This window comes from Paramisgurnus dabryanus, chromosome 1 (assembly GCF_030506205.2).
Source record: "Paramisgurnus dabryanus chromosome 1, PD_genome_1.1, whole genome shotgun sequence".
NCBI classification, from domain to species: Eukaryota; Metazoa; Chordata; class Actinopteri; order Cypriniformes; family Cobitidae; genus Paramisgurnus; species Paramisgurnus dabryanus.
In genome coordinates, this window is record NC_133337.1 from 37,886,414 (window position 1) to 37,913,220 (window position 26,807).

General features: G+C 38.1%; 1 protein-coding gene and 1 long non-coding RNA gene across 2 annotated transcripts; both read right to left on the reverse strand.

Annotated features, from left to right (window-relative positions):
- On the reverse strand, nucleotides 1-25,781 carry ghitm (growth hormone inducible transmembrane protein). The gene is made up of 9 exons (XM_065272778.2): nucleotides 25,658-25,781; nucleotides 25,260-25,385; nucleotides 24,966-25,068; nucleotides 24,559-24,670; nucleotides 15,801-15,942; nucleotides 15,589-15,697; nucleotides 868-1,056; nucleotides 613-784; nucleotides 1-451 (listed from the first exon to the last, which is right to left on the reverse strand). The coding sequence occupies exons 2-9, from the start codon at nucleotides 25,356-25,358 to the stop codon at nucleotides 364-366; spliced, it is 1,014 nt and encodes a 337-aa protein (XP_065128850.1). The 5' UTR covers nucleotides 25,359-25,385; nucleotides 25,658-25,781; the 3' UTR covers nucleotides 1-363.
- Nucleotides 21,326-24,552, reverse strand: LOC135757579 (uncharacterized). The gene is made up of 2 exons (XR_010536299.1): nucleotides 23,231-24,552; nucleotides 21,326-21,502 (listed from the first exon to the last, which is right to left on the reverse strand). It is a non-coding gene; the product is annotated as an uncharacterized lncRNA (long non-coding RNA).
- Nucleotides 25,782-26,807: the final 1,026 nt, after the last annotated feature.

The window sequence follows — 26,807 nt, forward strand, 5'->3', positions numbered from 1 at the left end:
TTTAATTAGATGCAACTGAAGTTTATTGAACATAAAAACAGAAGCATCACACATAATAACACATAGATCCTTTAAACAAACTCCAGTAGCTTCACATATATACAAATTGTGAGCTCAATGCTTATCAGTACAATAAATAGACAAAAAATGTTCTTAACAGAATAGAATAAGGATGATGTGCATTCCCTCTTATTACATGTGACACATGAACTCATTGTCGTTGTACTTTTATCATCATGTGTTTGAGATGCAGTTCAGCTAAAGTAATCAGAAGCTTTTTCTGGATTGAAACAACTCATCGGATTGTAACGCATCTCAGTGGTTCCCACCAGAACAGCTCAGTCTCTTCATGTCTCGTCATATCTACTTTCTCCTGTTTCCTCCACCGTTGGCTAGAATCATCACCAGCCGTATGAAGATATTGAGTGTGTCCATGTAAATGCCCATGCATCTGTAAGAGCACAGGCAAAACAAAACTATACATCATAATCAAGAAATTTATGTGGTCTGTATGGGTAATGTTAAATCTCAGTACACATGACAAGTGAAAACTCAAAATTCTGGTAAAGGGACAACAGACATTTGCTCTGCATGCCCACAGACAACACTTACGCATTAATGGGGTCATATTTCTGAACACCATAAAGAGGGTGCGTCTCTGCTCGCTTAACGACTTTCTGTGTGTCATACAGCAGGAACATACTGAACAGCACCAAACCTCCATAAACAGCCACCGAGTACAGACCCGCTCCGAACACTGAGGTGGGCGGCAGGAACATGGAACCTTGGAGAAAAGATGAGGTTTGATCAAATGAAATTCACTAAACAGTCACAAAATGTCTGCACTGAACTGTAAACGCATCGCACCTAGAGAAGAGGCAAACACCACTCCGAAACCCACAGCGAGCGGGCCGCCCATGCTCAGGAACTTCTCACTGGGCGCACACATGGCCACGGTCGACAAACCGGCCACAATACCTGCCGTGTACCAGGCTGCTCGAATCATTAGTGGGCCGCCCAACAGAGTTAATGGAGCAATGACTGCTCCCATCACACCTAGACACAAAAGAAAACACACAGATGTGAGTGCGAGCGCATGTCTAAAGAAAAACTAATCCTAGAGAACAGGTGTGGTTTATAAGTAGAGATGTGACGATAAATGCTGATAAACACTAATAATATGTGGCCTATAACTATTCTGAATCGCACAGCAGATATTATGCACAGTTATTTCACATACTACGGGTTTTGATCACTAAGTCCTTATCGATCTGAAATCACTGTAAGTTTGAGTCGTTTATAATGTGGTAACCCTAATGTGGACACTCGTCAAACATAATCAGTATACTTATTCTTTATTATCATGATAATACAGCAATAAGAACAGCAATATAACTATATGCTTAAGATATTTTGCTGGAGCTGCATGTGTAAGGGTTCTTCTTCTATGACTCATATTGAATTTCTGCACGAGAGCGCCCTCTGGCTTTTAAATGTAGTGGCATTTCACTGTAATTCATTGAGAAGTATAGCAAGCAGAATCGACCAATTTATCGGTTCACCCTATTCATAAGTTTATAAATATATATCATATATATCCAAGCATGAAAACGGGTCAGGGGTGAAAAAGATGAGAAGGGTGCTCGAGGGACGACATGGCCTCTGATGGGGCCGCGAGGTGGGGGACTCTCCCAGAATAAATATTACGGCCTCATTAGGGCTCATGATGTAACTTAACTTACATCAGTTAACCTTAACTGATGTAACTTATTCTTCAGGCACGTGATTGGCCAAGGACAAAAAAAGATGGAAGGAACCCAACACCCCAGCAGAAACAAAAAAATGCACATCATAACATGAGCAAGAAATACATTATGACCATTTTTCAATTATTTATTTCTGACGGACAATTTAGATTGTACATTTCAAATGTAAACATTTGACTAGTAACATAAACCATGTTTAATTAAATGGGTTGATAAATGTGGAAAGCTGTAACAAGTAGCATTCAATTACTATTTTACATCTGCAATAATTTTATTTAGCCATAATCTGACCATCAGTCGCAAGGCCATAACATTTTAAGTTGGCCTTGGAATAGGGTGGACCTGAAAAAATGACTTAATTTTACAATATAGTACTGGTTAAATCAATTACATTATGGTTTTTGAGTCATGGGTTGAATCATTTTCAGATCAGCAAACAAAAAGAAATGTGGGAAAATAAAATAAGAAGAAAGCAAGAAATAAGAAGCATATAAAATAGAAAAGAATAACTTAAATATAATATAATTGATCTTTTTAAAGCTATAAAGGTGATTTTCCTTTTGTCTTCTGTAGATTGATTACCATAATGACTCAAACATAAGCATTTCTTATAAGAGGAACTGTCCCTTTAACACCGGTGGAGAAGCGCTGATCTATACACATATGATCAACTGCTCACTTATAAAATAAATGACTGCTTTTCTGAGAATACTTGCAGAGACTGTGGTATTACAAAATATTTTGTGCATATATCTCCTGTCAAGCTCAAAGAAATTATGTGTTTGCTTGATTTTTGAAACGCTCGCTTTCATGCTTTGGCTTTTGAGTTTGTGCGCGTATGCACGCCAAAAACAAATCACTTTAGCATCTTTGTCGCTCACATAGTCTAAAATCGCTACTGTAAAATCGCTACTGTAAAATGTTACTGTAAACGATAAACTTTCTTATTAACAGTATTAGTTAGTAGCAGTATGTTCTTATTAACAGCATTTCATGCAATATTTTGCAGTTTTACCATTAACATTTACGTATTTACTGCAGTACAAGCGAGGAGTATTTCCATCATTCGTTCCAATCCATTCCAATAAAAAAATCTTTCAGGTCATTTTGCAATGTCAGTCTATGTTTATAGACAGCATTTTATTTTACAGCGTTTTACTTTACGTCTCGAAGGCTGTGGCTCTACAAATCTTCAACAAGCATGTGAAGCAGTGATGAAGAACACAGAAAGACGAATGATATCACAGGAGCGCAAGAACGGTTCGAAAGCAGAGTCCTCATGACTTCTCGATTCACTCTTGTGGTACTTTGATGTCACCTGCCTGTTGGTTTTTGCAGCGCGGCATGAAGTTAAACAAATGTTTGGGATACATGTTGGATGACAGCGAAGGGCGCGTCAACAAACAATGCACGCATACCCCCCAAAAATTCTACACGATTCACTTGGGTCACCTGTTTTGGCTTTAAAGCAACACTATGTAGTTTTTTTACCTTTAAATAATGTCTCTAAAATTATTTCAGTGATAGAACAACTTATAACTGGACAAATTGTACTGTTGCTGCAACCTGAGCAGCCTCCTAGCTGCTACAAGCACACTCTGAAAGTGGAGGTGGAGGGTAGGAAACACAGCCCCGCCCCTCCCCCTGCCTGCAGAAGAGTGTCTGATACCAGGCACTGTTGCGCTTTTCAACCACATGGGGGAGCTGTAAGTCATTTTTACATGGAAACTACATAGTGTTGCTTTAAAATGGCGAATTTCGCCGAAAGCTGAGGGATTTCCATGCACATTCCATTTCCTGTATATCAAATGTTGAGTTTGAGTTAGGATTTTGGTCCAGATTGACTTATTTAATGCAATACAATCAAAGTCCAATAGATGTCGCTAAGACTGCTGCTGGACAGATAAAAATGAGTGAAAAATGAGCACGCCAGCAGTTTAACACAGAATAGACAGCAAAATACTTCACCAGCAACAGACAGAAGGCGATATGTGTGATTGTTTTCAGATGGATGTGTTATAATTTTCTAGGAATGCACTTCAAATCATATGGCCTTAAAATCAAGCATTACTGAACTATTGGTAAGCATAAGGGTTACCACAGTGGCACCTGGCACACCTAAAAATGGATGCAGAATAATTTTTATAGTCTCAATAAAAATGTTTATTAAACTTGTGCTATTGTTGTTTCCTTAGAATGTATTTAAAATCAACCCTTTCACGCATAAGTAAAAAAATATTTTAATTGACCCCTTGTGTCCATGGCGACGCATCATGATTGTCACGTGATACACAGCAGGCACAATAACTAACAGATGTATGTTATTCGTTTTATTTCATTTTTCCTTTTTTATTAAAAATATTCATTAACTTGCTTATCACGTCAACTTTCTGATATTAGGATTCTTTGTTTAAAAACCTTTATAAATTATCTTGATCTATAACGAGATGAGCTGAACACTGCAGTACAGAGAGTCCTGTCAACCGGATTTACTGCATCTGAATTCCCTAGTTTCTCCTCAAATACATAAAAGTAAGTGGCTGTTGAACTGGGAAAAGTATCGTTAGACTTTATAGTTCCGCTATGTGTGTTTTATATATGAATAAAAAACGTCGGCAAATTACTTTTGAATAGATTGTTTTTTCTGCTTTCCTTCCATAGACATAAGTGTGTATTTTACTAGTACTTATGTGTATTTAAATGTCTGAAACATAAAATAAACATTATGTGGTTGGTTGAAAACACTGCATATTAGTTGTGATATATGACAAGCGCCCACCAACGCGCAAAAGCAGTTTGAATATTTCTGATTCCGATACTGACCTTTGCCTGGCTTATTTGTCTAATAAATTGTTGTATTTGTATTTGTCTGCCTTCTCACTCATAACATTATGGTTATAGCATGGTTATATGCTTATGGTTAATAATTTTGCACAGTAATTTGACAGTAAATGTGGCACACCCAGATTTTCAGATGCACACCCAGAGTCTCTTTTCTGGCACACTACTGGTATATTGTGTTATGCACAAGAGTAGAGATTTTCCAAAATATGATAGTGTGTTTACAAAAGCAGGGTAAATTTCCATGTATACCAATAGTACGGTAGTAAATGTGTTGAATTGGAATAAAGAAGGCTTTGTCATTCACATAGTACAGAGTAAAAATCCACCCCTGCTATTCAACGTCAACCCTCAAAAACAGACAACACTGCCCTCCAGTGGTGGGTTTACAGTACAAAATCATCTCTACCATCTACATTTATGCATTTTTAGATGCTTTTATCCAAAGCAACTTATAGCGCAATACAAGCTATGCATTCTTATCAGTATTTGTGTTCCCTGGGTTTGAACTTTGAACCCATGACTTGTAGCACTGAGTGTGTTTGTTTGTGGGTCAGAGGTTCATTGCAACTGCAATGCTCTACCACTGAGCTTTACAGGAACACATTTCTGACTTCAACGCTTATGTACTAAGACTTTCTCAATCCTTAGGCTGCATCCTCCGGAAGTCGCATTTGCAGGCTGCGTAGATCATTTTTCAGAATATTAACAATTACAAAGTTGACTTTTATTCTTAGTTAATCGTAAAGTGTTGTACTATGCTTATGTCTCAGTTAACTTATATAAACCAGGCTTGATGACGTATGCAACTTGCATATGCGACCTCTGGAGGCTGCAGCCTTCCGATTGAAAAACGGACAACATTCACGGTTTTTCCTTCATAAAGAATTTGGAGGCAGGCGAAATTTTGTGTCGCCTCCAGCTTTCGACAGCTATCTAAGGGTATTTTCCAAGTGGCATTTATGCACCTAACAAAAGTGACTGCCTAATTCCATTCACAATGGGGCCCTTCCAGAAGTCTGTTAGCAAAATACACTGTACATCAGGGGTTTTCAAACCTGTCCTGAAGGACCACCAGTACTGCATGTTTCCCTTTTGTGACACACCTCCTTCAGTTTAGCCTAGAAATCTAGACGCACCCTAGCGGCCGCAAAATATATTTGCTGCCAGGGTTTAGTCTAGGCACTCACAATACACTTAACAGCTCCAAAAACCAAAATTTGGTCAGGCCAATCACATTGTGTGTAGCGTCTGTGGGGCGGGCTTAACATGATGACGACAGAGCTGCAACGGTTCCTACTTGAAAACAAAGAATGGCTGCTGCTGCTGGCGAACAGCTTTCTTTTGAAGCGGCTTTGGCCGCGACTCTGGAGGACTTAGACTTATGTTTTTCTTCGAGAGAAGAGCAAATAACCCTACTGAAGTCCTTTTTAAGCAAGAAAGATGTGTTTGGAGTTTTGCCGACTGGTTACGGTAACTACGTCACCTTCTTCGTTGCTCTGATTGGTCATAGCGCTATCCTATTGCGTGCAGAGGCATTTTGAGGGACAACCTTATATCCCGCCCCTTGCATTGAGCCGTTTGTGTGAAGAGTTGCCAGACCTTACATCTTGATGTAGGTCTGGCTAACCAGGCTACCTTCAGTTACCTCTCGGTATTAAACAAAAGTGTCAGGGCCCACGCATACTCGTAAGCACACATTAGACTTAATTCTGTCACTCGGACTCAATATTAATGACATCGAAATATCACCCCAGAGCGATGCCGTTTCAGACCATTGCCTTGTGTCATACACAATACTTCTAGATAGGACCGCTCAGTCTACAACATGCTACAGATTAGCCAGAACAATAATTTCCACCACTAAAGATAGCTTTATCAGCACTCTTCCAGACCTGTCTCAAATGAAACATGTAGCAGATAACCGTGAAGATCTGGATATTATAATAGAAAACCTGAACAACGTTTGCTCTAGCACGATGGATGCCGTTGCTCCCATTCGAAAAAAGAGAATCAAAGAAAAAACGCCAGCTCCATGGTATGACCACCATACTGCAGCCCTTAAAAAGTATCTAGAAAAATGGAAAGAAACTACCGAAACACAAAGTTAGAGGTATGGCGTTCAGCATGGAAAGAGAGTGTTCAACACTACAGACAGGCTATTAAAACCGCCAGATCTACCTATCTCAGTACGCTTATTAAGGAAAATCATAACAACCCTCGTTTCCTCTTTAGCACAGTTGCGAAACTGACTAGAAACAAAGAACAAACAGAAACCAATAGTAAACTCCAACACAATAGTAACGACTTCATGAACTTCTTTACTAACAAAATTATGTTTATTAGGGAAAACATAAAAAACTACGCAAGCAGCAACCACTCTACCCAATAGTACATTTACCACTAGATTATCATACGAGCATCTTGAGTCATTTAAACCTACTACAATAGAAGAGCTCTCGAAATTAGTAACGTCATCTAAATCATCGTCCTGTATATTAGACCCCGTTCCCACAAAATTACTAAAAGAGGTATTTCATGTAGTTTCCGACACGGTACTAAATATCTTTCACTCATCGCTAGAATTAGGATACGTTCCAACAGCTTTCAAACTAGCAGTTATTAGACCGCTCATTAAAAAAACCAAACCTTGACCAGGTAGATCTTAATAACTTTAGACCAATCTCAAATCTACCTTTTCTTTCTAAAATATTAGAAAAAGTAGTGGCAAGCCAGCTACGCACATTCATAGCGAATAATAATACACATGAAGTTCCAATCAGGATTCAGGCCCCACCATAGCACAGAAACAGCGCTGCTTAGAGTTACAAATGACCTCCTATTAACATCCGACCGTGGTGAAATCTCAATTCTTATATTACTAGACCTAAGTGCAGCCTTTGACACAATAGATCACACAATCTTACTCAATAGACTAGAAAACTATGTTGGTATCAGTGGTCAGGCGCTAGCCTGGTTTAGATCGTATCTAACAAATCGATTTCACTTTGTTTATGTAAATGAGGAAGAGTCCTATCACTCCCCCGTTAAATACGGCGTACCTCAGGGATCAGTTCTAGGCCCTATCCTATTCTCGTTATATATGTTACCTCTAGGAGACATTATCAGGAAACATAACATAAGTTTTCACTGCTATGCGGATGATACCCAGCTTTACATCTCGTCACATCCTAGCGAAACCCACCAGTTTGCTAAGCTAACAGACTGCATTAGTGATATTTGGGACTGGATGGCACATAACTTTCTTATGCTAAACTCCAATAAGACTGAGATACTTATTATTGAACCAAATCGCTCCAAACATAATATGTCAGATTACAAACATAATATGTCAGATTACAAGTTGCCCATAGATGGCTGCACGGTGGTGCCATCTTCCACGGTTAAGAATTTAGGCGTAATGTTTGACAGCAATCTATCTTTCGATAGTTATATCTCCAACGTCTGCCGCACAGCATTCTTCCATCTTAGAAATATCTCAAAAATACACCATATGCTGTCTGCATCAGATGCAGAAAAGCTTATCCATGCTTTTATGACCTCTAGAATAGACTATTGTAACTCGTTACTCGGGGGATGCAATGCAAATCAGGTAAACAAGCTACAGCTGGTTCAAAACGCTGCCGCAAGAGTGCTTACTCGATCTAAAAAGTATGATCACATTAGTCCAATTCTGGCATCTTTACACTGGCTACCAGTTAAATATCGCATACAATTTAAAATATTACTAATCACCTACAAAGCCTTAAATAGCCTAGCGCCCTCGTATATAAAAGAACTACTATCAGAATACAATCCACCACATAAACTGCGATCACAAAATTCTGGTTACTTAATTATCCCTAGAATATCAAAAGTGTCTAAAGGTGGTAGATCCTTTTCCTACTTGGCCCCTAAGCTATGGAATGATTTACCAAATAATGTTCGAGTATCTGACACAGTCGAGCAATTTAAAGCTAAACTTAAGACATTCTTCTTTAACAAAGCATTCACATAGAATGTCCAGTAAATGTACTTTTCCCGCAGTAGTTTGTCTAGAACAAAGCACTCACATACCTCATATGGGTAATTTACTCTTGCCGCAATAGTTAGCCTGTCTGGAACCGAGCTGAATTAAACCAATATAATGTATGACACTTGCATTACATGCGAACGGCCCCTACGCTAATAGAATTCTGTTTTTGTCTCCCTGTCTCGTCCTCGACTCTGAGGACAATGAGACAAACAGACCCAGTTCCTGTTGCTGTGAAGGTCATCGCACCACTGATCTACTGGCTGTCCTTCAAAGTGATGCCCAGCCCATGCGCGACCAACGACCACCGGCTGAACCAGTTTAATCCGCTTACCCGCTTCTTATCCCTACCATGTCTATATATATAAATATTAATCTCTCCCTAGGGTTTTTTGTCCTTCTAGGATTTTTTCCCATTGGGTTTTCTCCTAGGGGGTTTTTAGTCCCAGGGAGAGTCAGCCAACTTTGGCTTAACTTAGCACTTTACTGTATACGTTACATTATCAATACGCTCGCTTACACGGTTTATCCTTAGCCGCTATATTCTACTTCTTATACTATGTATTGATTCTCAGTGTTCTACTCTACATCTACTCATGTAAAGCTGCTTTGCAACAATTAACAATTGTGAAAAGCGCTATATAAATAAAATTGAATTGAATTGAACCTTACACACCCAGTTCAGGTCTTGCAGTCTCTAATAATGAGATGTAGATTTGAACCACGTGTGTCTAATGAGGGAGACATGCAAATTGTGCAGTACGAGTGGTCCTCCAGGATAGGTTTGAAAACCCCTGCTATACATGGTCTATTCAAGGAAGTAAGTTCTGTTTGTGATGATAACATGATCTTAGGCAATGAGTTCTCGATCTGTCAGTCACTTCGCCAAGGGAGATCCTACACCCTTCAAAGAGCTCACTTTAAGGGCTCTGCCGTTCAAAGGGAGTAGGGCATAGGGATGCTCACTTACATTTGGTAAATACCCTAGGTGTCTTTACAGAAAACAAAAACAATCGTTGCACTCTGTGGATTGTCATTTGTCTCGATGTCAGCACAATGAGGCACTGACTGAATAGCTCCAATAGAGCACCGCAAGGACAACACATTTTTGTAGGCCAAGCCGGAAGTAAGAGGGATTATCACAAAAAAATAAGATACATATTTAACAAAAGTTTATGATACTTGGATACAAAGATCATCTTCACAGATGACTGTAGATTACTATAGACCAGTGGTCTCCAACATAGTGCCCACGGGCACCAGGTTGCCTGCACAGAGTCTGTGAGGTGCCCACCAAAGCACATTCGATTTATAGTCTCAATACGGTATATGTCAAACATCACATGATCAAACTGGAAAACTGGGTCGATCGCTTTCGGTTGCCGGTATGTGCTATCGTTGCTTGTTATTTGTAGTGTTAGGGTTATGCATGCTCTACAAAAAAAGAGAACCGGAAGTGATCTACTATGTTTAACAGGAATAAGGAAGTAAGTTGCGCATATACCCATTTGTAATATTTATTTATTGCATACTTTTTATATTAGCTTGGCTTTTTTATGTTAGCCATTGTTTTGTATATGAATTTTACTTTCAGAAGGACATTTCTTTCTAGCCTGGCTCCGCCCTCTTACGTGCTTCCGCTTAATTTTTATTTCGCTTCAGCAGTACGTCTGGGATTTCTCTATAGAGTTTCGTTTTCTCCTGCAAGAATCTGCAGGACCAATCAGCGAACAGATGGGGGTGGCTAAGAATGATGACGTTGAGGTCGTGTGTCAGTTTGAGTTGTAGTTCAGTAATGGCAGCGGAGAAAGATGTGAGAAAAGCTATTCGGTCCGTTGTTGCAAAACTGCCGAATATACAGAAGTTAAAGCCGGAGCAAGAACCAGGTTTGCTAAGTTTTGTTTGTCTGATTATTCTGACTTGTTGTTTCCGGACGGTTTTGGTGCATGATATACGTCACGACCACACGTTAGCGATTGGCTTTGGCAGATCCTGAGTGACTCTGGGCAGATCCAATAGTTTTAAACTTCAACAATGGACCCTCCTTAACGGAAGTAACGCTTTGCAATGGAGCGTGGCCAGACTCTCTGTAGAAATGAATGTACGAGAGTCTGGTTGGACCAGGCTAATTTCTTTCTCAATTTCTATTATTTGTGACATGTGCTGGCAAATTGAGTTGTAATGATTTTCAAAAATGAGGAAGACTCAGTAAAATTATTTTAAGAAAAATCCAAAATGACCACAAAAATTATAACATCCTAGGGCTGGATGATTTAACCTAAAATCAAAACCTCTGTTAATTTAGCATTTGACATCGATTAAAATTAATGAACGATTATTATTATTATTATTATTATTATTTTCCCCATAGTTCACTGGCAAGGTTTGTATTGTAAATATGCTCAGATATTAAAAGTGGGATAATTTTTTCTATTGAAAGGGCATTTGTTGTTCTCTTTGTGATTTTAAAAGAATTAAGAGAAGAAGAAAGTATTAGTTGTTAAGGTTATTTATTGAAATTTTGACTTCAACTGAAATCAAAGCACATATTGCTTGAAATGAAAACTGTAAACTGCAAGTTTCCTAAAATAAAAAGTAGTAAAAAAATAACTTAACACATTCTTTATTTTAAAAGTCTAGTCTTTTAGGGGCTGGACACACCAAAACTTGTAAATGCGGCTGAAAACACCTTGAGGACGCCGAATGCCAGCTGTTTTTCAGCTGAGTGCCAGCTTTCTTCAGCTGAGCACTTTGGTAGCTGTGATACTTCAGCTGCGAGCCGGTTGGTTGCTGTGGGAATGTCCCGCCCCTCCTCCACTGTGATTGGGCGGCCGTGTGAGAACTGACATTGACGAGCGGAGATTTTCTCCCAAAGTTGAATCTCTTTCAAGTCTCGACGTTCAGCGCCGAGCGCGGAAAACCCTCCGAGCGCTGGTTTTCAGCGCAGAAAAAACCCGCTAGCTGCTGGCTTATTTGAAAAACGGCGAGCTTCCATTGGAAACAATTGAAAACATGCGTCGGCCGCAGGCGTAAAAGTTTTGGAGTACACAACCCCTTAGGGATCCAGACTACCTTTTTTTATTAGGAGCACTGTACCCCCTGACTGAAAATGTTAGGAGCACAAGCAGTAAATTTTGGGCACACCATAAATCAGCCTGCAATGCAATTATTCACATTTTCCCTAAAATAACTGCATTACTGAAAAATACTAAATAGACTTAACCCCAGGGCTCGCAAAATTTCAAAATTCCTGGTAGCCCTTCGGGCAGGAACTCTTCAATTTTTGATAGCCCGAAATTAATATAAGTAGCCCGAATAAAAATGCATTATGTTTAAGTAGAATATTGATAAATCCTGGATTTCCACGCAAGCCACTGTTCCTGCCCATCCCCAGCTAAAAATGTTTGGTTCCCAAAACGTTCCCCTAACGTTAGTTTTTGGTTTTCCAGAACGTTTTATCCAAGGCTTGTTTTGGTTAGCCAGTAAAGTTTTCTTTAAGAAAATAGAACGTTATAATTCAATTTTTCTATTACTAAAGTATTATATGAATATATTACAACGTAGGGGTGGGCGATAAACCGGTAGACAAAATTAACCGGTAGAAATTTGTCAACCGGTAGAGATTTTGGACTATCGTTTCTATTGAGGTTACGTGCCCACGTCACGCTCCTGTGCGTGTGGTCGGGAAAACGTAACGTTTGTACACGTATTTAAGCACTGCAGTTTTAAAACAAGTTATTTTAAGCCATTGAAACACAGACAACAGATCTGTATGCGTGCGTTCTTTCTGTGTGTCAGGAGCGGACAAGTCGCGCAACCGCTGCTCTTTCTGTCTGTGAGGAGCGCGCAAGTCGCGCGACCTCTGCTTATTAAGCTCGTGAGCATTTTTCCCGCTTTATTGGCCTTAAATACACATATGCGTCAAAATTCCCGTCTTTGCAAGCATCATCATAAACACGACCAGTAAGGTCTTAAGAGAAAGTAAACAGCTAAAAGAGAAAGCGCATGTGTAACAGTGTATTGGATCCGGACTTTGGTCTTAAAGGGGAAGTTACCTAATTTTGCTCCTGTCTGTCACTCGTGTTAATCAAACAGCATTGAGAAAAAAATCTCTCACTGCTCCTGATTAAATCACTTTTCTACCTTAAATAAAAATATATATAGGCCTATACATACATGCATAATTATTTATTATCATTCTTATTGACTGTGTATCTTCAGAGAGCTTGAGTTTTGTTTGTTTTTATCTTCTTTCTATGCTTGTATATGTTTTTTGTGAGAATTATGAACATTTCTATGGTATTAAAGATTTAAACCTTATTAAAACATAAAAAACTCTACCGTGATACATATCGCTATCATGATATAAAATTAATCCTATCGTGATAGAAGATTTTGGTCATATCGCCCACCCCTATTACAACGTGTTATTTTTAATAAAAAATACCTAAACACATCATAGATTGTATTTAGATAACACTGTATTTTATCAAATTTATTAATAATCAGTGACTTCAACACAATATAGAAGACTTTAAACAGATCTTACCACGGCAGTGTAGCTGCCTCTCCGTTATTAAAATTTACAACAATTAAAAGCTTCTAATATCATCTCTTCATATAGGACATCACTAAGATATATTTTCGTTCTCACACATTTAAGTTACTAAATGAAGAAAGAGAAATAAGAAATCCCTAGATGTTATACTGAGGTAAAAAAGAAATGTAAAATAAATAAACATTTTATTTAGGCTACTTTAGATTAGCGGATTAGTTTAGCGTTAGCCACGTAGCTTTGTGTTTACAATCAAAAGTTTCTGACATCATATTCTCCTTATAGAAATCCCTAAAATTATATTTTTTTGCACATATTTAAGTTCACTTAGCCTACTGAAGAAAAAAAAGAAATTGCTAGAATGATGTTAGACTCTGAGGTAAAACGAAATGGCAAATAAATAAACATTACTTTCACTTTAGGTTAACATATCTTACCACAGCATTTTAGTCGCCTATCACAACAATCAAAAGCTCATATTCTCCTCATATAGACGTGTCAAATCAATCAAACATATATTCCTTCTCACATATTTAAAGGGGACAGAGAATGAAAAACCATTTTTACCTTGTCTTTGTTAAATAATGGAAGTCTACCCACATTCACAAACATACAAAAAGTGCTAGTCATGCTTAACATCTCAGTCTCATAGAAATTCCTCTTTTAGAAATGTCAGCCAGAAAACGGCCCAATCTGAAAAACTGATGCTTATGACATCACAGGCATCTCACTGCCCCTCCACTTTAAAATAATTGGCTACATTTTTTGAGTGGCAGCAAAGTCAGCCAATCAGTAATGAGATTGCAAGTTAAGCCAGTAGGGGGAGCCAAATAGGTGCAAAACCACTTGTTTAAAATTCCCCACCCTAATAGAGCTATCTGAGAGAGGTTTTTAGGAAGCTTCTAAGGCATTACAGACCCAAATAAAAACATTTTTGTCTACATGTCACATCACAGAACAAGGATAAATACTCTGTTCAATCATTCTATGTCACCTTTAAGTTACTAAATGAAGAAAGAGAAAAAATAAACGCTAAAACAATGTTAGTCTCATAAAATGAAATGACTTTTTTTATAAATGACAAGTTCACGCTTTTTGCTGAGCACAAGACCAAGCGCGCACTCGTGAAGAGCGGAGCGGGGAGAAGCGCGTCCTGAAGAGCGCGCATATCAGACGTGAACACAAAAGGAATAATGGGTTTAATTATGCTTTCACTTCATTTCCTGACAGTTTCATTTGTTACGTGAGGATAGTAATGACTGACAAGACGACGCCGAATTACATATTACATAACTAAATCTGAGAGAATGCAAAAACATTAAAATATTTTTTACTCTCCAAGATAGCCCGACGGGCAGGGCAGAGAACATTTTGGTAGCCCGACAGGAATTCGCAATAGCCCCGGGACGTCGGGCTAGCGATTTTGCGAGCCCTGAACCCTATGCAGTTGCTACACATGTAATTATGCACAATTGATGAGGGTCAAATATAAATAGCTTGTTGAGTTAATCATGCATTAATAAAATATGTGGCCTTAAAATCAATTTGCATTAATGCGATATTAACACGTTCATTCTGACAGCCCTAATATATATAAACCACAATTATTAGATCAGGTAAAGGAAGTAAAGTTGTCATGAAAATAAAACAAAAAACTGTAGATTGTTTTGGAATAGGTTATGTTGGAAAAATTGCGGTACTTTTCTGTGAGCTTCATTGTTTTTTAAAAATTCATGTGCCCTCATACTCTTTAAACAAAAACGCAAATCTCCTCCCCTCCTCAAAGCGATCTCTCTTTACTTCAGTCATATGATACGGCAGGTGGGCGGGGTCCGGGAAAAGATCGCAGTGATTAGCAATTAGCAACATGACCCAACTTCAAATTATCCAATCAGATCTCGATGGACAAATTCAAATCTAGCCCTGCCTTATTTCATTTCAGAAGCCGGTTTCACTCGGATATATGTCACCACAGGGAAAATAAGCCAATCGATACTTCAGTTTCATGGCGACTTCAACAGAACTTTTTTTGTTTATAAGATTAAGCAATGAAGGCACAAAAAAATGAGTGGAGAATGATAGCAAAAGGGACAGAGGTCTCTGGCTGTGTTTACATCACTAAAGACATCTAAAAACTGCAAAAGACCATAATGAACCGTAAATGAAAAGCTTGTGTAAATTTCATTTGATTTTAAACCAATTTGCTGTTTATAATCTGTACATGAACACATTAGATGCTACATTGTATTTAATTAATGTAATGTTTTGTGATATAAATTGTCTTTTCATTTAATTATTAAACCTTAAAAATGTTTTGCTTGTAAAGTGTGTGGTAGCACCAACTCATTTTGAGCCAAGAAAACCCAGTGTATGATACTGTGAAAGCACTTTACCTGCATGCAGTGCCCAGGCCAGATGTTTCGGTACAGAACTGTGTTCATATGAGATCGACCTCACCAACATTCCTGCACCAATCATAGCTGCAAATGTTGCACCTATAGCCTGCGGATGATGACAAAAAACGATATTTGAAAAAAAACTGTACATTTATCTGTAGGAAGAATCTAACTTAGATAAATAAAGAGGATCAGACGATGTCGTATACCAGCCAGGAGCCTTTCATCATCAGTCCCATGAGCGCTGGAGATCGGCTGACAGCTACAGCAGAGAGACCGGTCATACACACACTGCCTGCAAAGTACATGTATGTGGAGTGGATCCTGTCCTTAACATACTGCGGCCAGATCCTGTGAATGAAAACATTTTAAAAATCTATTTCAAACATTGCACATATACATGCATACAAATACAAAAAATAAAAATAACAGATAAATAAGGACATGTACTTCTCAAGCACATTCAACCATAAATTATTATAAATAAGTCATTCAAAAAAGAAAACTCCCATGTTCAAAAGGAGTAGGAGGAAGCTCATAAACTTTTCTAATCCCACCCCCTTTCTCTAGTTTTATCATTTAGATAAATACAAAACAATTCATCACAATTCTTATTAACATAAAGTACACTCTTATCTACCTACAGCTCACATACAGTCACATGATCACATGATCAAATAGTAAACTCACATGGAAAGCAGCTACTACAAATTTGCCGTAGTCTAGGTCTGTACATTGTCAATGGACGACTAAGAGGGGAGTCAAATCACAATCTATATAAAAAAACAACCACAAACACTAACAGGACAGAATACCAAATGAACAAAATAATAACTTTTAAATGGACTGAAAACAGTGTCACAAATTACACCAATGTCATTGAGCGTACAGAAATATAATCTCTCTTATATTCATTTCAAACACATCAATACCCTAAGAACAAATTAGGCATCAATCAGGAAGTAAAAGATCTAAATTATATTTTCTACAAAGTAGCACGAAAAAGTGATTTGACTCTCATCAAAACAAAGAAAAAGAAACTGAGCACTGACAAATGGTTTGATGCAGACTGTAAGTCTCTGAGAAAAAACCTTAAAAACTTATCAAACCAAAAACACTGTCAACCACAAAATCAAGACCTCCGTCTTCAATACTGTGAGGCATTAAGACAATACAAAGCCACACTCCATCAGAAAAAAGCTCAATTTCAACAGGGCCACCTAGAAGATTTTGAAAAATCTCTCAATTCAAACAAATTTTGGAATAAATGGAAACTATTATACAAATCAAATAAAGAAGATCTGGCCATCCAAGATGGAAAGATATGGAAAAATCATTTCGAAAAATTATATAGCTCAATCGAAATTCAAAACAACAATCAAAGTGAACTAATAAAAAAATTCGAAAATCTGGAAAGAAGAATTAAAGCAAATCAAAACCCTTTAGATTTCCCCATAACAATGAAAGAATTGGAAGACAAATTTAAACAGCTAGAGCCCAAGAAAGCCTGTGGTGTTGATGGCATCCTGAATGAGATGTTACAATACACAGAGCAAAACTTCAAACTATCAATCCTGAAACTATTTAATGATGTTTTGTGTGTTGGGTATTTCCCTGAGATTTGGAACCAGGGTCTCAACAGCCCGATTTACAAAAACGGAGACAAACAGGACCCCAACAACTACCGAGGCATCTGTGTCAACAGTAACCTGGGGAAGGTTCTCTGCAGCTTTTTAAACACAAGAATTTTAGACTTCCTTACGAAGCACAATGCCTTGAGTAAATGTCAAATTGGTTTCCTTCCAAAATGTAGAACATCTGACCACAATCTCAAATTCAAGGTCTCACTCTGTACGACACAGAAATAAAGTGTCTCCTCTATGCTGATGATCTGGTTCTTCTGTCACCCACTAAAGAAGGGCTGCAGGAGAGCCTGGATCTGCTGGAGGATTATTGTCAGTCCTGGGCCCTGACAGTGAACCCCCAAAAAACTAAAGTTATGATTTTCCAAAAACGTTCCAGATCTCAAGATCCAACACACACATTCACACTATCACATAGAACCATTCAGAACACAAAAACATACATTTATCTTGGACTAAAGATCACTTCAACAGGTAACTTTACATCAGCTATGAATGAACTCAAAGAGAAAGCGCTAAGGGCCTTCTATGCCATAAAGACATCAATTAAAATTGACATTCCAATCCAAATTTGGCTCAAAATTTTTAAATCAAGAATTGAGCCAATTACACTATACGGCAGTGAGGTGTGGGGTCCATCCTTTAAATTAGATTTTGTAAAAATAAATACATTTAGAATTTTGTAAAAGAATACTTAAAGTGCAAAGAAAAACACCAAACAACGGATGCAGGGCTGAATTAGGCCAATACCCTCTCCTTATAAACATCCAGAAAAAATGTATTAAATTCTGGAAACACCTACAGACAAGCGACCCCACCACATATCATTTCAGAGCCCTAAAAGAGCAAGAACAGAACTTACATAAGAGTCCCCTCTGTCAGCTGATCATGAGACTGACTGATCTCACACATACAGAGATCATCCAGAATCATGACAAACACACACTCGCAAACATTCGGCCTAACCAAATTATAAACATTGAAAAAGACAAATACATCACCTATTGGAAAAACACCATTGAAAAACAACACAAACTGGAATGTTATTCAGCACTAAACCGAGAGTACACCATGGCAAAATATCTAAGCATTGTGACTGATGTGAAACTAAGAAAAGCATTAACAAGGTACAGACTCAGTGATCACAGTCTGGCTATTGAGACAGGCCGGAGGAGACAGATGTGGATCACTCGTGAGGACAGACTCTGTTCTCACTGCACAATGAAAGTGGTAGAAACCGAACTACACTTCCTCACTGAATGCCCACAATATGAAATAATCAGAAATAAATATTTTACCAAAATTCACCACATATTTAAAGCAACACTATGTAGTTTTTTTACCTTTAAATAATGTCTCTAAAATTATTTTAGTGCTAGAACAACTTTTAACTGGACAAATTGTACTGTTGCTGCAACCTGAGCAGCCTCCTAGCTGCTACAAGCACACTCTGAAAGTGGCGGTGGAGGGTAGAGCACACAGCCCCGCCCCTCCCCCTGCCTGCAGAAGTGTGTCTGATACCAGGCACTGTTGCGCTTTTCAACCACATAGGGGAGCTGTAAGTCATTTTTACAAGGAAACTACATAGTGTTGCTTTAATAACTGTACTCCAATTGAAAAACTTTGCATTATTCTCGGTGAAAAAGCAGAATTGACATTAATATCTGCAAAATTTGTAGCTTCTTGCCAAATCCTGAGGGACAACCACAACAACATCCAGAAAACCTACACTATTTTATTTATTTTTAGGGCAGATGGGGCATTCATGGCAGTTGGGGCAGAATTTGGTGTTTAGGGCAGAATGGGGCAGAATTGGGCAGTTGGGGCAGACGGGGCATTTGGGGCAGATGAGGCAGTTGGGGCAGATGAGGCAGTTGGGGCAGATGAGGCAGTTGGGGCAGAACGGGGCAGTTGGGGCAGAACGGGGCAGTTGGGGCAGAACGGGGCAGTTGGGGCAGAATTGGGCAGACGGGGCATTTGGTACAGAATGGGGCAGTTGGGGCATTTATGTGCGTGTTTGTGTGAGTATGTTTGTGTGTGTAATATTGTGTTTGTGTGTGTAGTTGTGTGTCTGTGTAGTTGTGTGTCTGTGTAGTTGTGTGTCTGTGTAGTTGTGTGTCTGTGTAGTTGTGTGTGTCTGTGTAGTTGTGTGTGTCTGTGTAGTTGTGTGTGTCTGTGTAGTTGTGTGTGTCTGTGTGTGTGTGTGTGTGTGTGTTAGGGTTAGGACAAAAGAGTTCATGCTAATTCATGTTAGCATCATGTTTACTGGTGTAAAAAACTTTAAGGGCATTTCTCTCGCTTTCAGTGTTTGCGTAGTTACTGCACTTAGCCTTTGTAGGGCAGTATAGTTGAAGTCTATAATCTATTACATCTATACTATAGCTGAAGTCTATACTCTATTACATCTATACTGTAAATTAGTACAATACTATATTAAACTACACTAGACACTTGTATACCAGAGTCTACAACAGTAAACATTTTTAACAAAAACAGTTGGGCCTAACCTTAAAATCATTTACAATACTAATCAACATCTTTATGCTTTGCTACATACACAGCAAAAAAAAAACATCCATCACCTCCTTGAACATGCAAGAACAATAAAGGACTGTTCAGTTCAACATCTAACCCATAGTAACTGAGAAGATAAACAAACTGAGCTCTGATAAAGCAGACAAGCTTTCATTTACACACAAACATTTACCCCTAACCCTAAAACTGATTAGACTTATAAGACTATCATAAAAGACTGCAATTACCAACAGCTAACTCCTTGATGACACACAAGAAAAATGATTTTAAGGGGTGTAATGAACAATATAGATTGTATAATACACAGTTGTTGTCATTCTTTTATTTTTAGTTCAATGTTTTGTTTAAGATAAATTTATGAAATAATGTAATAATACTTTATTTCTGACCCCAGAAATTGGGGATGTCAGTGTGAGACATTCAGTGCATCTGGGTTTTTCCTAAGTCATTTCTTTTATTTCCTTTAATAAATCCTGCATTTTGATGCAGAACATTTATATTGGTGTGTTTTCTACAAAATACTACTACTAACACTGAAATTATAATTTCCTTAATCCACCACGATGCAATGGAAACATTCATTCAAAACTGTCCAAATAGTTACGAATGTTAAACTATGAATCGAAAGGAAACAGAGATGTCATTTTTCCATGTAATTCTATCAGTAGCAAAAACGACAAAAACATCTTGTGTGGGTTAAATTCTCATATGCGTTGCTACATGATAAATTGTTAATAAATTGGGATAAAACAGGGGCAGAGAGTTCAAACATTTTATTCTGATGCTAAATGTCCATCTCCTAATTTCTCAGTGGTTCTCAAGTCAGATATAATATTGTCTAGGTCATGCATGCTCTGCGTGGGAGGAAGAGTTCACAGGATTTCAACAAATGTGGGTAAGTATGTTGTTTCTGTCCAAAAGTTTACGAACGTTAAAATGTTACGAACTTGATTTACTTTGGTTAAGTACATTAAATAGGATTGTTGTGGTGAGAAAGGATAAAAGAGTGTGCTAGTCGGATCATTTGTTAGTGGTTTCGGATTAAAAGCGACATTGTGTTCATCTTGAGAGAGCCTTCATGGTGGTTGTACACAATTTGAAAAATTCTGCACAGCAAAGCTCCGTTTGATGGCAGCTAGAGCAGAGGTCCTCAATTACCGGGTTGCAACCCAGTACCGGGTCATGGACAAGTTTCCATCGGGTTGCAAGAACATCCTGAAAAAATGTGTATAATAGCCACGTTATAGCTTACACGGGTATTTTGTCCTTTAAGAGCCGACTTCAAATAACATTGATCATTTCTACAGAGCTGTGGTCTCTCTTTTTCTCTGTCTCTCTTTCTCTCTACCAGCGCATCAGCTATCACATTGCTGTCATTACTGTACGTTCAGACCACCACAGACTTGAGCTTCCAAAGATACCAGAAGTCATTCATTTACAATGAAAGCTGGCTTCTCTCAGCTGCAAGGAGCGTCAAATCCATCGGCGTCCCGTTTTGGGCGTCTTGAGCGACATTCAGAAAGTTGAAAGAAGCTCAACTTTATGGTAATGATAAGAAGAAGAAGAAGTTTTATTTATATAGCGCCTTTCCAAAGCTCAAGGTCGCTTTACCTAACAGTACATCAAAATTAACAACTTCCAAAATAGACATACATTTCATACAACAAAAAACACATAAAAAATTATAATGAGCGGTTCAGCGGCAAAACGCCAGCATCCAATCGGAATATAGCCTAGACCAGGGGTCGGCAACAGGCGGCCCGCGGGCCAAGAGTGGCCCGCCAGCAATATTTTCTGGCCCGCCGGATTATTTTGGAAGTCCGTTTTTTATCAGACTATTTTTATTTTACAATAACAGTTTACAAATATGGCTCCTATAATTCCTTCATTCGTTTTTTTTTTATTTAAACCAAAAAGAAAATAAAGAAAAACGACTTGTTTTTCTATTATTTATTTTCTGAATTAAAATGAAAAAAACAAATAGGCCTCTGACTCGTTTTCCGATTTTCTGATTGTGCGCTCAGATCAAAAATAGAAAAAATTAATGAAACGGGTTAAGACTAATTTCTATTTAACACCTTAGCAGACATATACCAATAAAATAATTTTAAACAGATCAGGTACTATTGTGGTAACAGATTACAGCCGTTTTAATAATGGTTTGAATAGCAACCATGTGCCAGTTTTATTCCCTTACAGTCCGACTTTTGAACTTTTTTCATTATTATTTATTCGTAATAAATAATATGTATTACCTGATAAAACATATTTGCACTAAATGCTGCACAAAAATCTTCCACTAGCCTACTTGAGAAAAGCCGTAGCCGCGCGGCGATTTCCCCGCTGCATAGTGTATGAAACGCCCAAAAGGATTCATGCGGCGCATGATGAAATTTTAAAGTATAAAGACGGTAGCAGAATACTTTGGACGGAGCGGGTAGTCTGACTAACAATAGCCCCCCTGTGACAGCGTATCCGCACTTCATTCTGACCACCTGTACAGCTGTAGGAGCTGTTTGGTACTGAAACCATTGTCAGCCAACAACATTATTTTTGTGCAAGTATGTTTGAAATAGTTTGGCAGAAAATAGCTTACTTCATTTGTAAGTAGGGCAATATGGTTTCCGTTTATGTTGGTTAGATATTTGAGTGATAGGCTTTGTCCTATTTAATTTATGTTATTTATATTTCATAATTTTTTCTGTGACATTTTTTCTCTGCTGACAGTACAATGTTAAAATAATATTTATGTTGACACGAACACAATTTTTGTATAGCATTTATAATTGTTATAGGCTACTTAATCTCTCTCTTTCAGTTAGAGACATTTGAATTTGAGATTCTGGAAACGGGATTTAGGTTTTGCGGACCCGTCAAGTCGGGAAATAAAGCGTGTGAACACAGAGTGTATTTTAAGCGTTGCTGAATAGAAACTTGTGGGAGCTGGACAAAAAAAAACAGTCCCGCGCAGACCTCCTTAAACCTTAGGTGTGTATGTGTGTGTCCTGAATAAATGATAATTAAAAATGGAATAAAGTTCAAAAGCCGGACTGTAAGAGACTTTATGGGAGCATAAATGCTTGTAAAATGTTACCACTATAGTACTTGATCTGCTTAAAATGATTTCATTGATATATGCCTAATAAAGGTGTCAAGTTCAGGAATAAATAATGGGAAAACAAGTTTTTTTTTTTTTTTTTTTTTTTTAATTTGAAAAAAAAAAACGATTGAACGAATGATACACGGACCCATCATATTCCATGATTATAGGCCTATTGTGGGTGCAAACAGACAAAGAAACAGCAGAACAACCATGTTTTAAGCTATTTTTAATGCCGTCTTTCGTCTTTTTAATAGGAAATAAAAACAAAACTTAAATAAAAAAAAAATTCAGCTGGCCCGCCACCTACTGGCAAAAAAAAATATTGGCCCGCGGCCAAAGTTACTTGCCGACCCCTGGCCTAGACGCTCTTCGCTGGCTGATTCCGGAGAAACGTGAGATGTAAACTTTCGTTCCTACCAAAACATTATTTCCAAAAAAAAGGAGGAGAAATTGATAATCGCTGTTGCTGGGTTTCCTATCATTTATATGACATGACTTTATTTTCATATAGGGACCAGTTACAAAAGAACGAGGCATGGGATAAAATAGCTGGTATAGTTGTTGTCCCCGGTGAGTTTGTGAAGTGCATGCTGATAATTTTAGGGATGGACCAGAATATTTGAATATTCGTTCTGTGTGTTGACATTTAATTTTCAGTTTTGAGATTCGAATATATATATATATATAAATATTTTTTACAGCGTTAATGCAGAGCTTTTGCCAAGAAGAAAGTGCGCTTCTCGCTCCCTCTCTATAGGTGGCGCAGAGAGACCAACATCCATAGCCAACAGCCTCCAAACGCCACCAGTAGAAGAGATGGCCTCGAACGTAAAGCGCGCTTCCTGCTTTGGCATTCACGCTAATAGTGTTGTAAATAACGTTCAGTTTCTTGTAAAAACTGATTGATTTGCTTCACAAGACGTCAATATGTCACACGGAGTTATGGGCGATTACTTTTGTATTGGATGTATATGCTTTAGCTCATAAAGTGGCAGATCGGTTGACTTGCATGACGGAGCACTGGGGTTTCTGCAAAATATCTTCTTTATTGTTCTACTGATAAAAAAAAATATTGGATGATGTAAGTGTTAGTAAATAAACTTGATTTTGAAAGTATGCTACCGTTTTATTACAGTTTGTTGAACTTCGTTCATATATTTTTTCGTTGTTTTATTTAAATAGCCTACCCTTTACGATGTCAGTAATTACTGTGCTGCTAATTTCTGATAAGGGAATGTTTGTTTGTTAGAAAAATGTTAGGCTACCTTAAAAAGTATTGCTCTTGTGTTTTGTTTCACTAATGCTGTTCTCGCAGGACACGTGACTGGCAGGCCGCTTCCGGCTTGCGCTGTTCTGTAGTTTATTAAAAGCTTATTAATTCCAAACGTGTCAGATGTCCATATTGCACGAAATAAAGGCACTACACTCCCTTGGGTCCGCAGCAACACATCCGCCACATAATAAAACTGTAGACAGACAGACACACAGATTCCTGCCTTTATGAAAGAGAAAAATATGTTCAGCCCCTCCTTCCGAAGCTTCGAATATTCGATTTGATTTCTACTAGAGCTTCGAAGCTCAAAACTGAACTGAACTGTGGAATCGCCCTATATCTGGACACACAACATGACTGTTTTCTTTTGGCAAACTGTGAGCTTTAAGACGTGTATAATGTTCAAGTCTTACACAGCTTTCTCAATGGCTCCCATCTCATTGGACATTCCGAGGCCGTAATAACACAAAGCTCCCAATCCGACGGCAGCACCTCCTGCCAGGATGATCCTGCCCATGTTGTCAACTGCAAAATGAGGCACATTTCAGCAGCACATTTGCATTTGTCTGTATCTGTCATTGCACTTTTTATTGAGTACCTTTGGGTGATTTATCAATCAAAATGTTTGGTGAATTATACATATTTTCAATGCTTTAGCAAAATAAAATAGAAAATGTACTGTTCTGTTTTCTAAATAGAGAAATACAATGGAGCGAAACTAAATACCTTGAAAAACAAAGAAAAATCCTATGTAAGCGTAAATTGACCCTACGTCAAGGTAAATTGAATGAATGACTCCTAAAGTGCATAGAGGACTGACTTCTGATGGCAGTGCGTGTCGCCGGTTCAAACGCCGCATCCTGAATCTGATCTTTAGACGTCCTGCTGCGGCGGAACCCCAGTCGTGCTTTGGTGGAATAACCCTGATCACAAATAACATAAAAATCACAAAAGACATTGTGTTACAGTACAGATACTGATTTTGATCATCAAAAAGAAACAAGCGGGTCCTAATGTGTCTCTTTTATCAGTCAATAGCATTAGTCTAACCCCACTGGAGGCAAAAGTTCAGTCCACAAGGTTGTCAGTCTTCACTAAAAATGAAGTTTCGTACCTGCTGAGGTCTCATCAGACAGCTGGGACCCTTACGGAGGCCAGACCTCAATCCCACCAAAGGCACAGACCTCAGACATGACAGACGAGAAACCAACATCACGGTGTGAATTAATCTTACTGTTTCCTGTCAGAGAGACAAACAGCAGCGTTTTTACAAACAATTATAAAAGCAAAGACAATGCTATCTCACAAGCCTGTACTGAAACAATAACACTTGACACGTTATCAAACAAGGAGAAACGCAATTAAAATATCAGAGATTAAATATTATAAAGAATAATAAACCTGAGGCGCAAGTGCATTTATAATGAGTTTGTACGGAAGAAACACTGAGGGGGACGACTTTGCTACTCTATTTGTATTGCTAAACTAAATAATAAATAAAGTCAAACTCACGTTTCGATTTGTTGACCAGTTTCACCTCAGAGTTGCGAGCTCACTGACGCAACCGGACGCAAGCCACAATGCCTTCCGGAATGTTCCTGAGTGTGACGTCACACCGAAGACAGCCAAAGCAATGCACTGTGGGGCTTGAAGTTTACTGCCGTAACACCGCCAAGTACAGAGCCGCTGGAAGTCATTTTGAACAGGGGGTGCTGTGAATTATTATTATTTTTTTTTTTTTACAAAAAACCTATTTAGGTTTAGACCTATTTAAAATACATTTAAAAAATAAATACATTGAGTTTCACTACTTTATTGTCATATACATTTCAGTGCACACAGCCAGGGTCTGAAACACACAAACATCATCAGCTCTCATATAAATATATGCGCTATATGAAGCAGAAATACTTTTAATAATCCCAGGGGGAAATACTTTAGTTACAATTCATAATAACACTGATAATGAAAAAACATATCTGAAAAAGTAAAGCATAAATTGTTCTAATTGCATTAAGTGAATAATCTGAAAAAGTTTAATTCATAAACTTTAGACTAACCTTTCTCATATGTACTTTTAACGGATGTTTTTTGATATAGTGAGTTTGGTGCTTCCATAAAAACGTCTCATGTCAAGATGAACATAAAATAAAGTTTAAGAGCCCATAAGAGTACTAATCTGTCAGAAATGTTTGTTTTTTACCTATATTGAGATTTGCGAAGTTTGTATTAATATGTGGCTGGGACTGTTTAGAGTGCAACTTTTTTGTTTATTTCACAATGCAAACCTTTTTGTATAACAATCGCCTTTGTGAAATATTACTATTCATAAATTTAGTTCAACAATGAAACATTTAAAAACTAACACCACCTCCAGGTGGCGATTTATTTTTGATGCACACCAGAGTCGCAAAGAGATCACGTCATCGTTATTCTGTACTTGAGGCAGGGGGGTTCATAGATATGTATATAAAGGCTAGATGGCTCGTCCGCGCTGCTGGCCAATTTAGTGCAACGTCCGCATTTTGGCGGCCATCTTAGGACAGGGCGCTCGCTCACTCGTAGCATTGAGTTTTAATGATGCAGGTACTTTTAAATGGCCATAACTTGCTTAATTTTTTACCGATTTTCAAACGGTTTGGTTTGTTATAAACGTCAAATA

Bases quoted from the DNA above. Each gene is read 5' to 3' on its own strand.
- ghitm (XM_065272778.2), bottom strand. From the start codon at position 25,358: ATGTTGGTTTCTCGTCTGTCATGTCTGAGGTCTGTGCCTTTGGTGGGA. The intron at 24,671-24,965 runs GTCAGTCCTCTA...CTCATTTTGCAG, and splicing joins GACACGCACTGCCATCAGAA to TTGACAACATGGGCAGGATC. The intron at 15,698-15,800 runs GTATACGACATC...CATCATCCGCAG, and splicing joins TGATGAAAGGCTCCTGGCTG to GCTATAGGTGCAACATTTGC.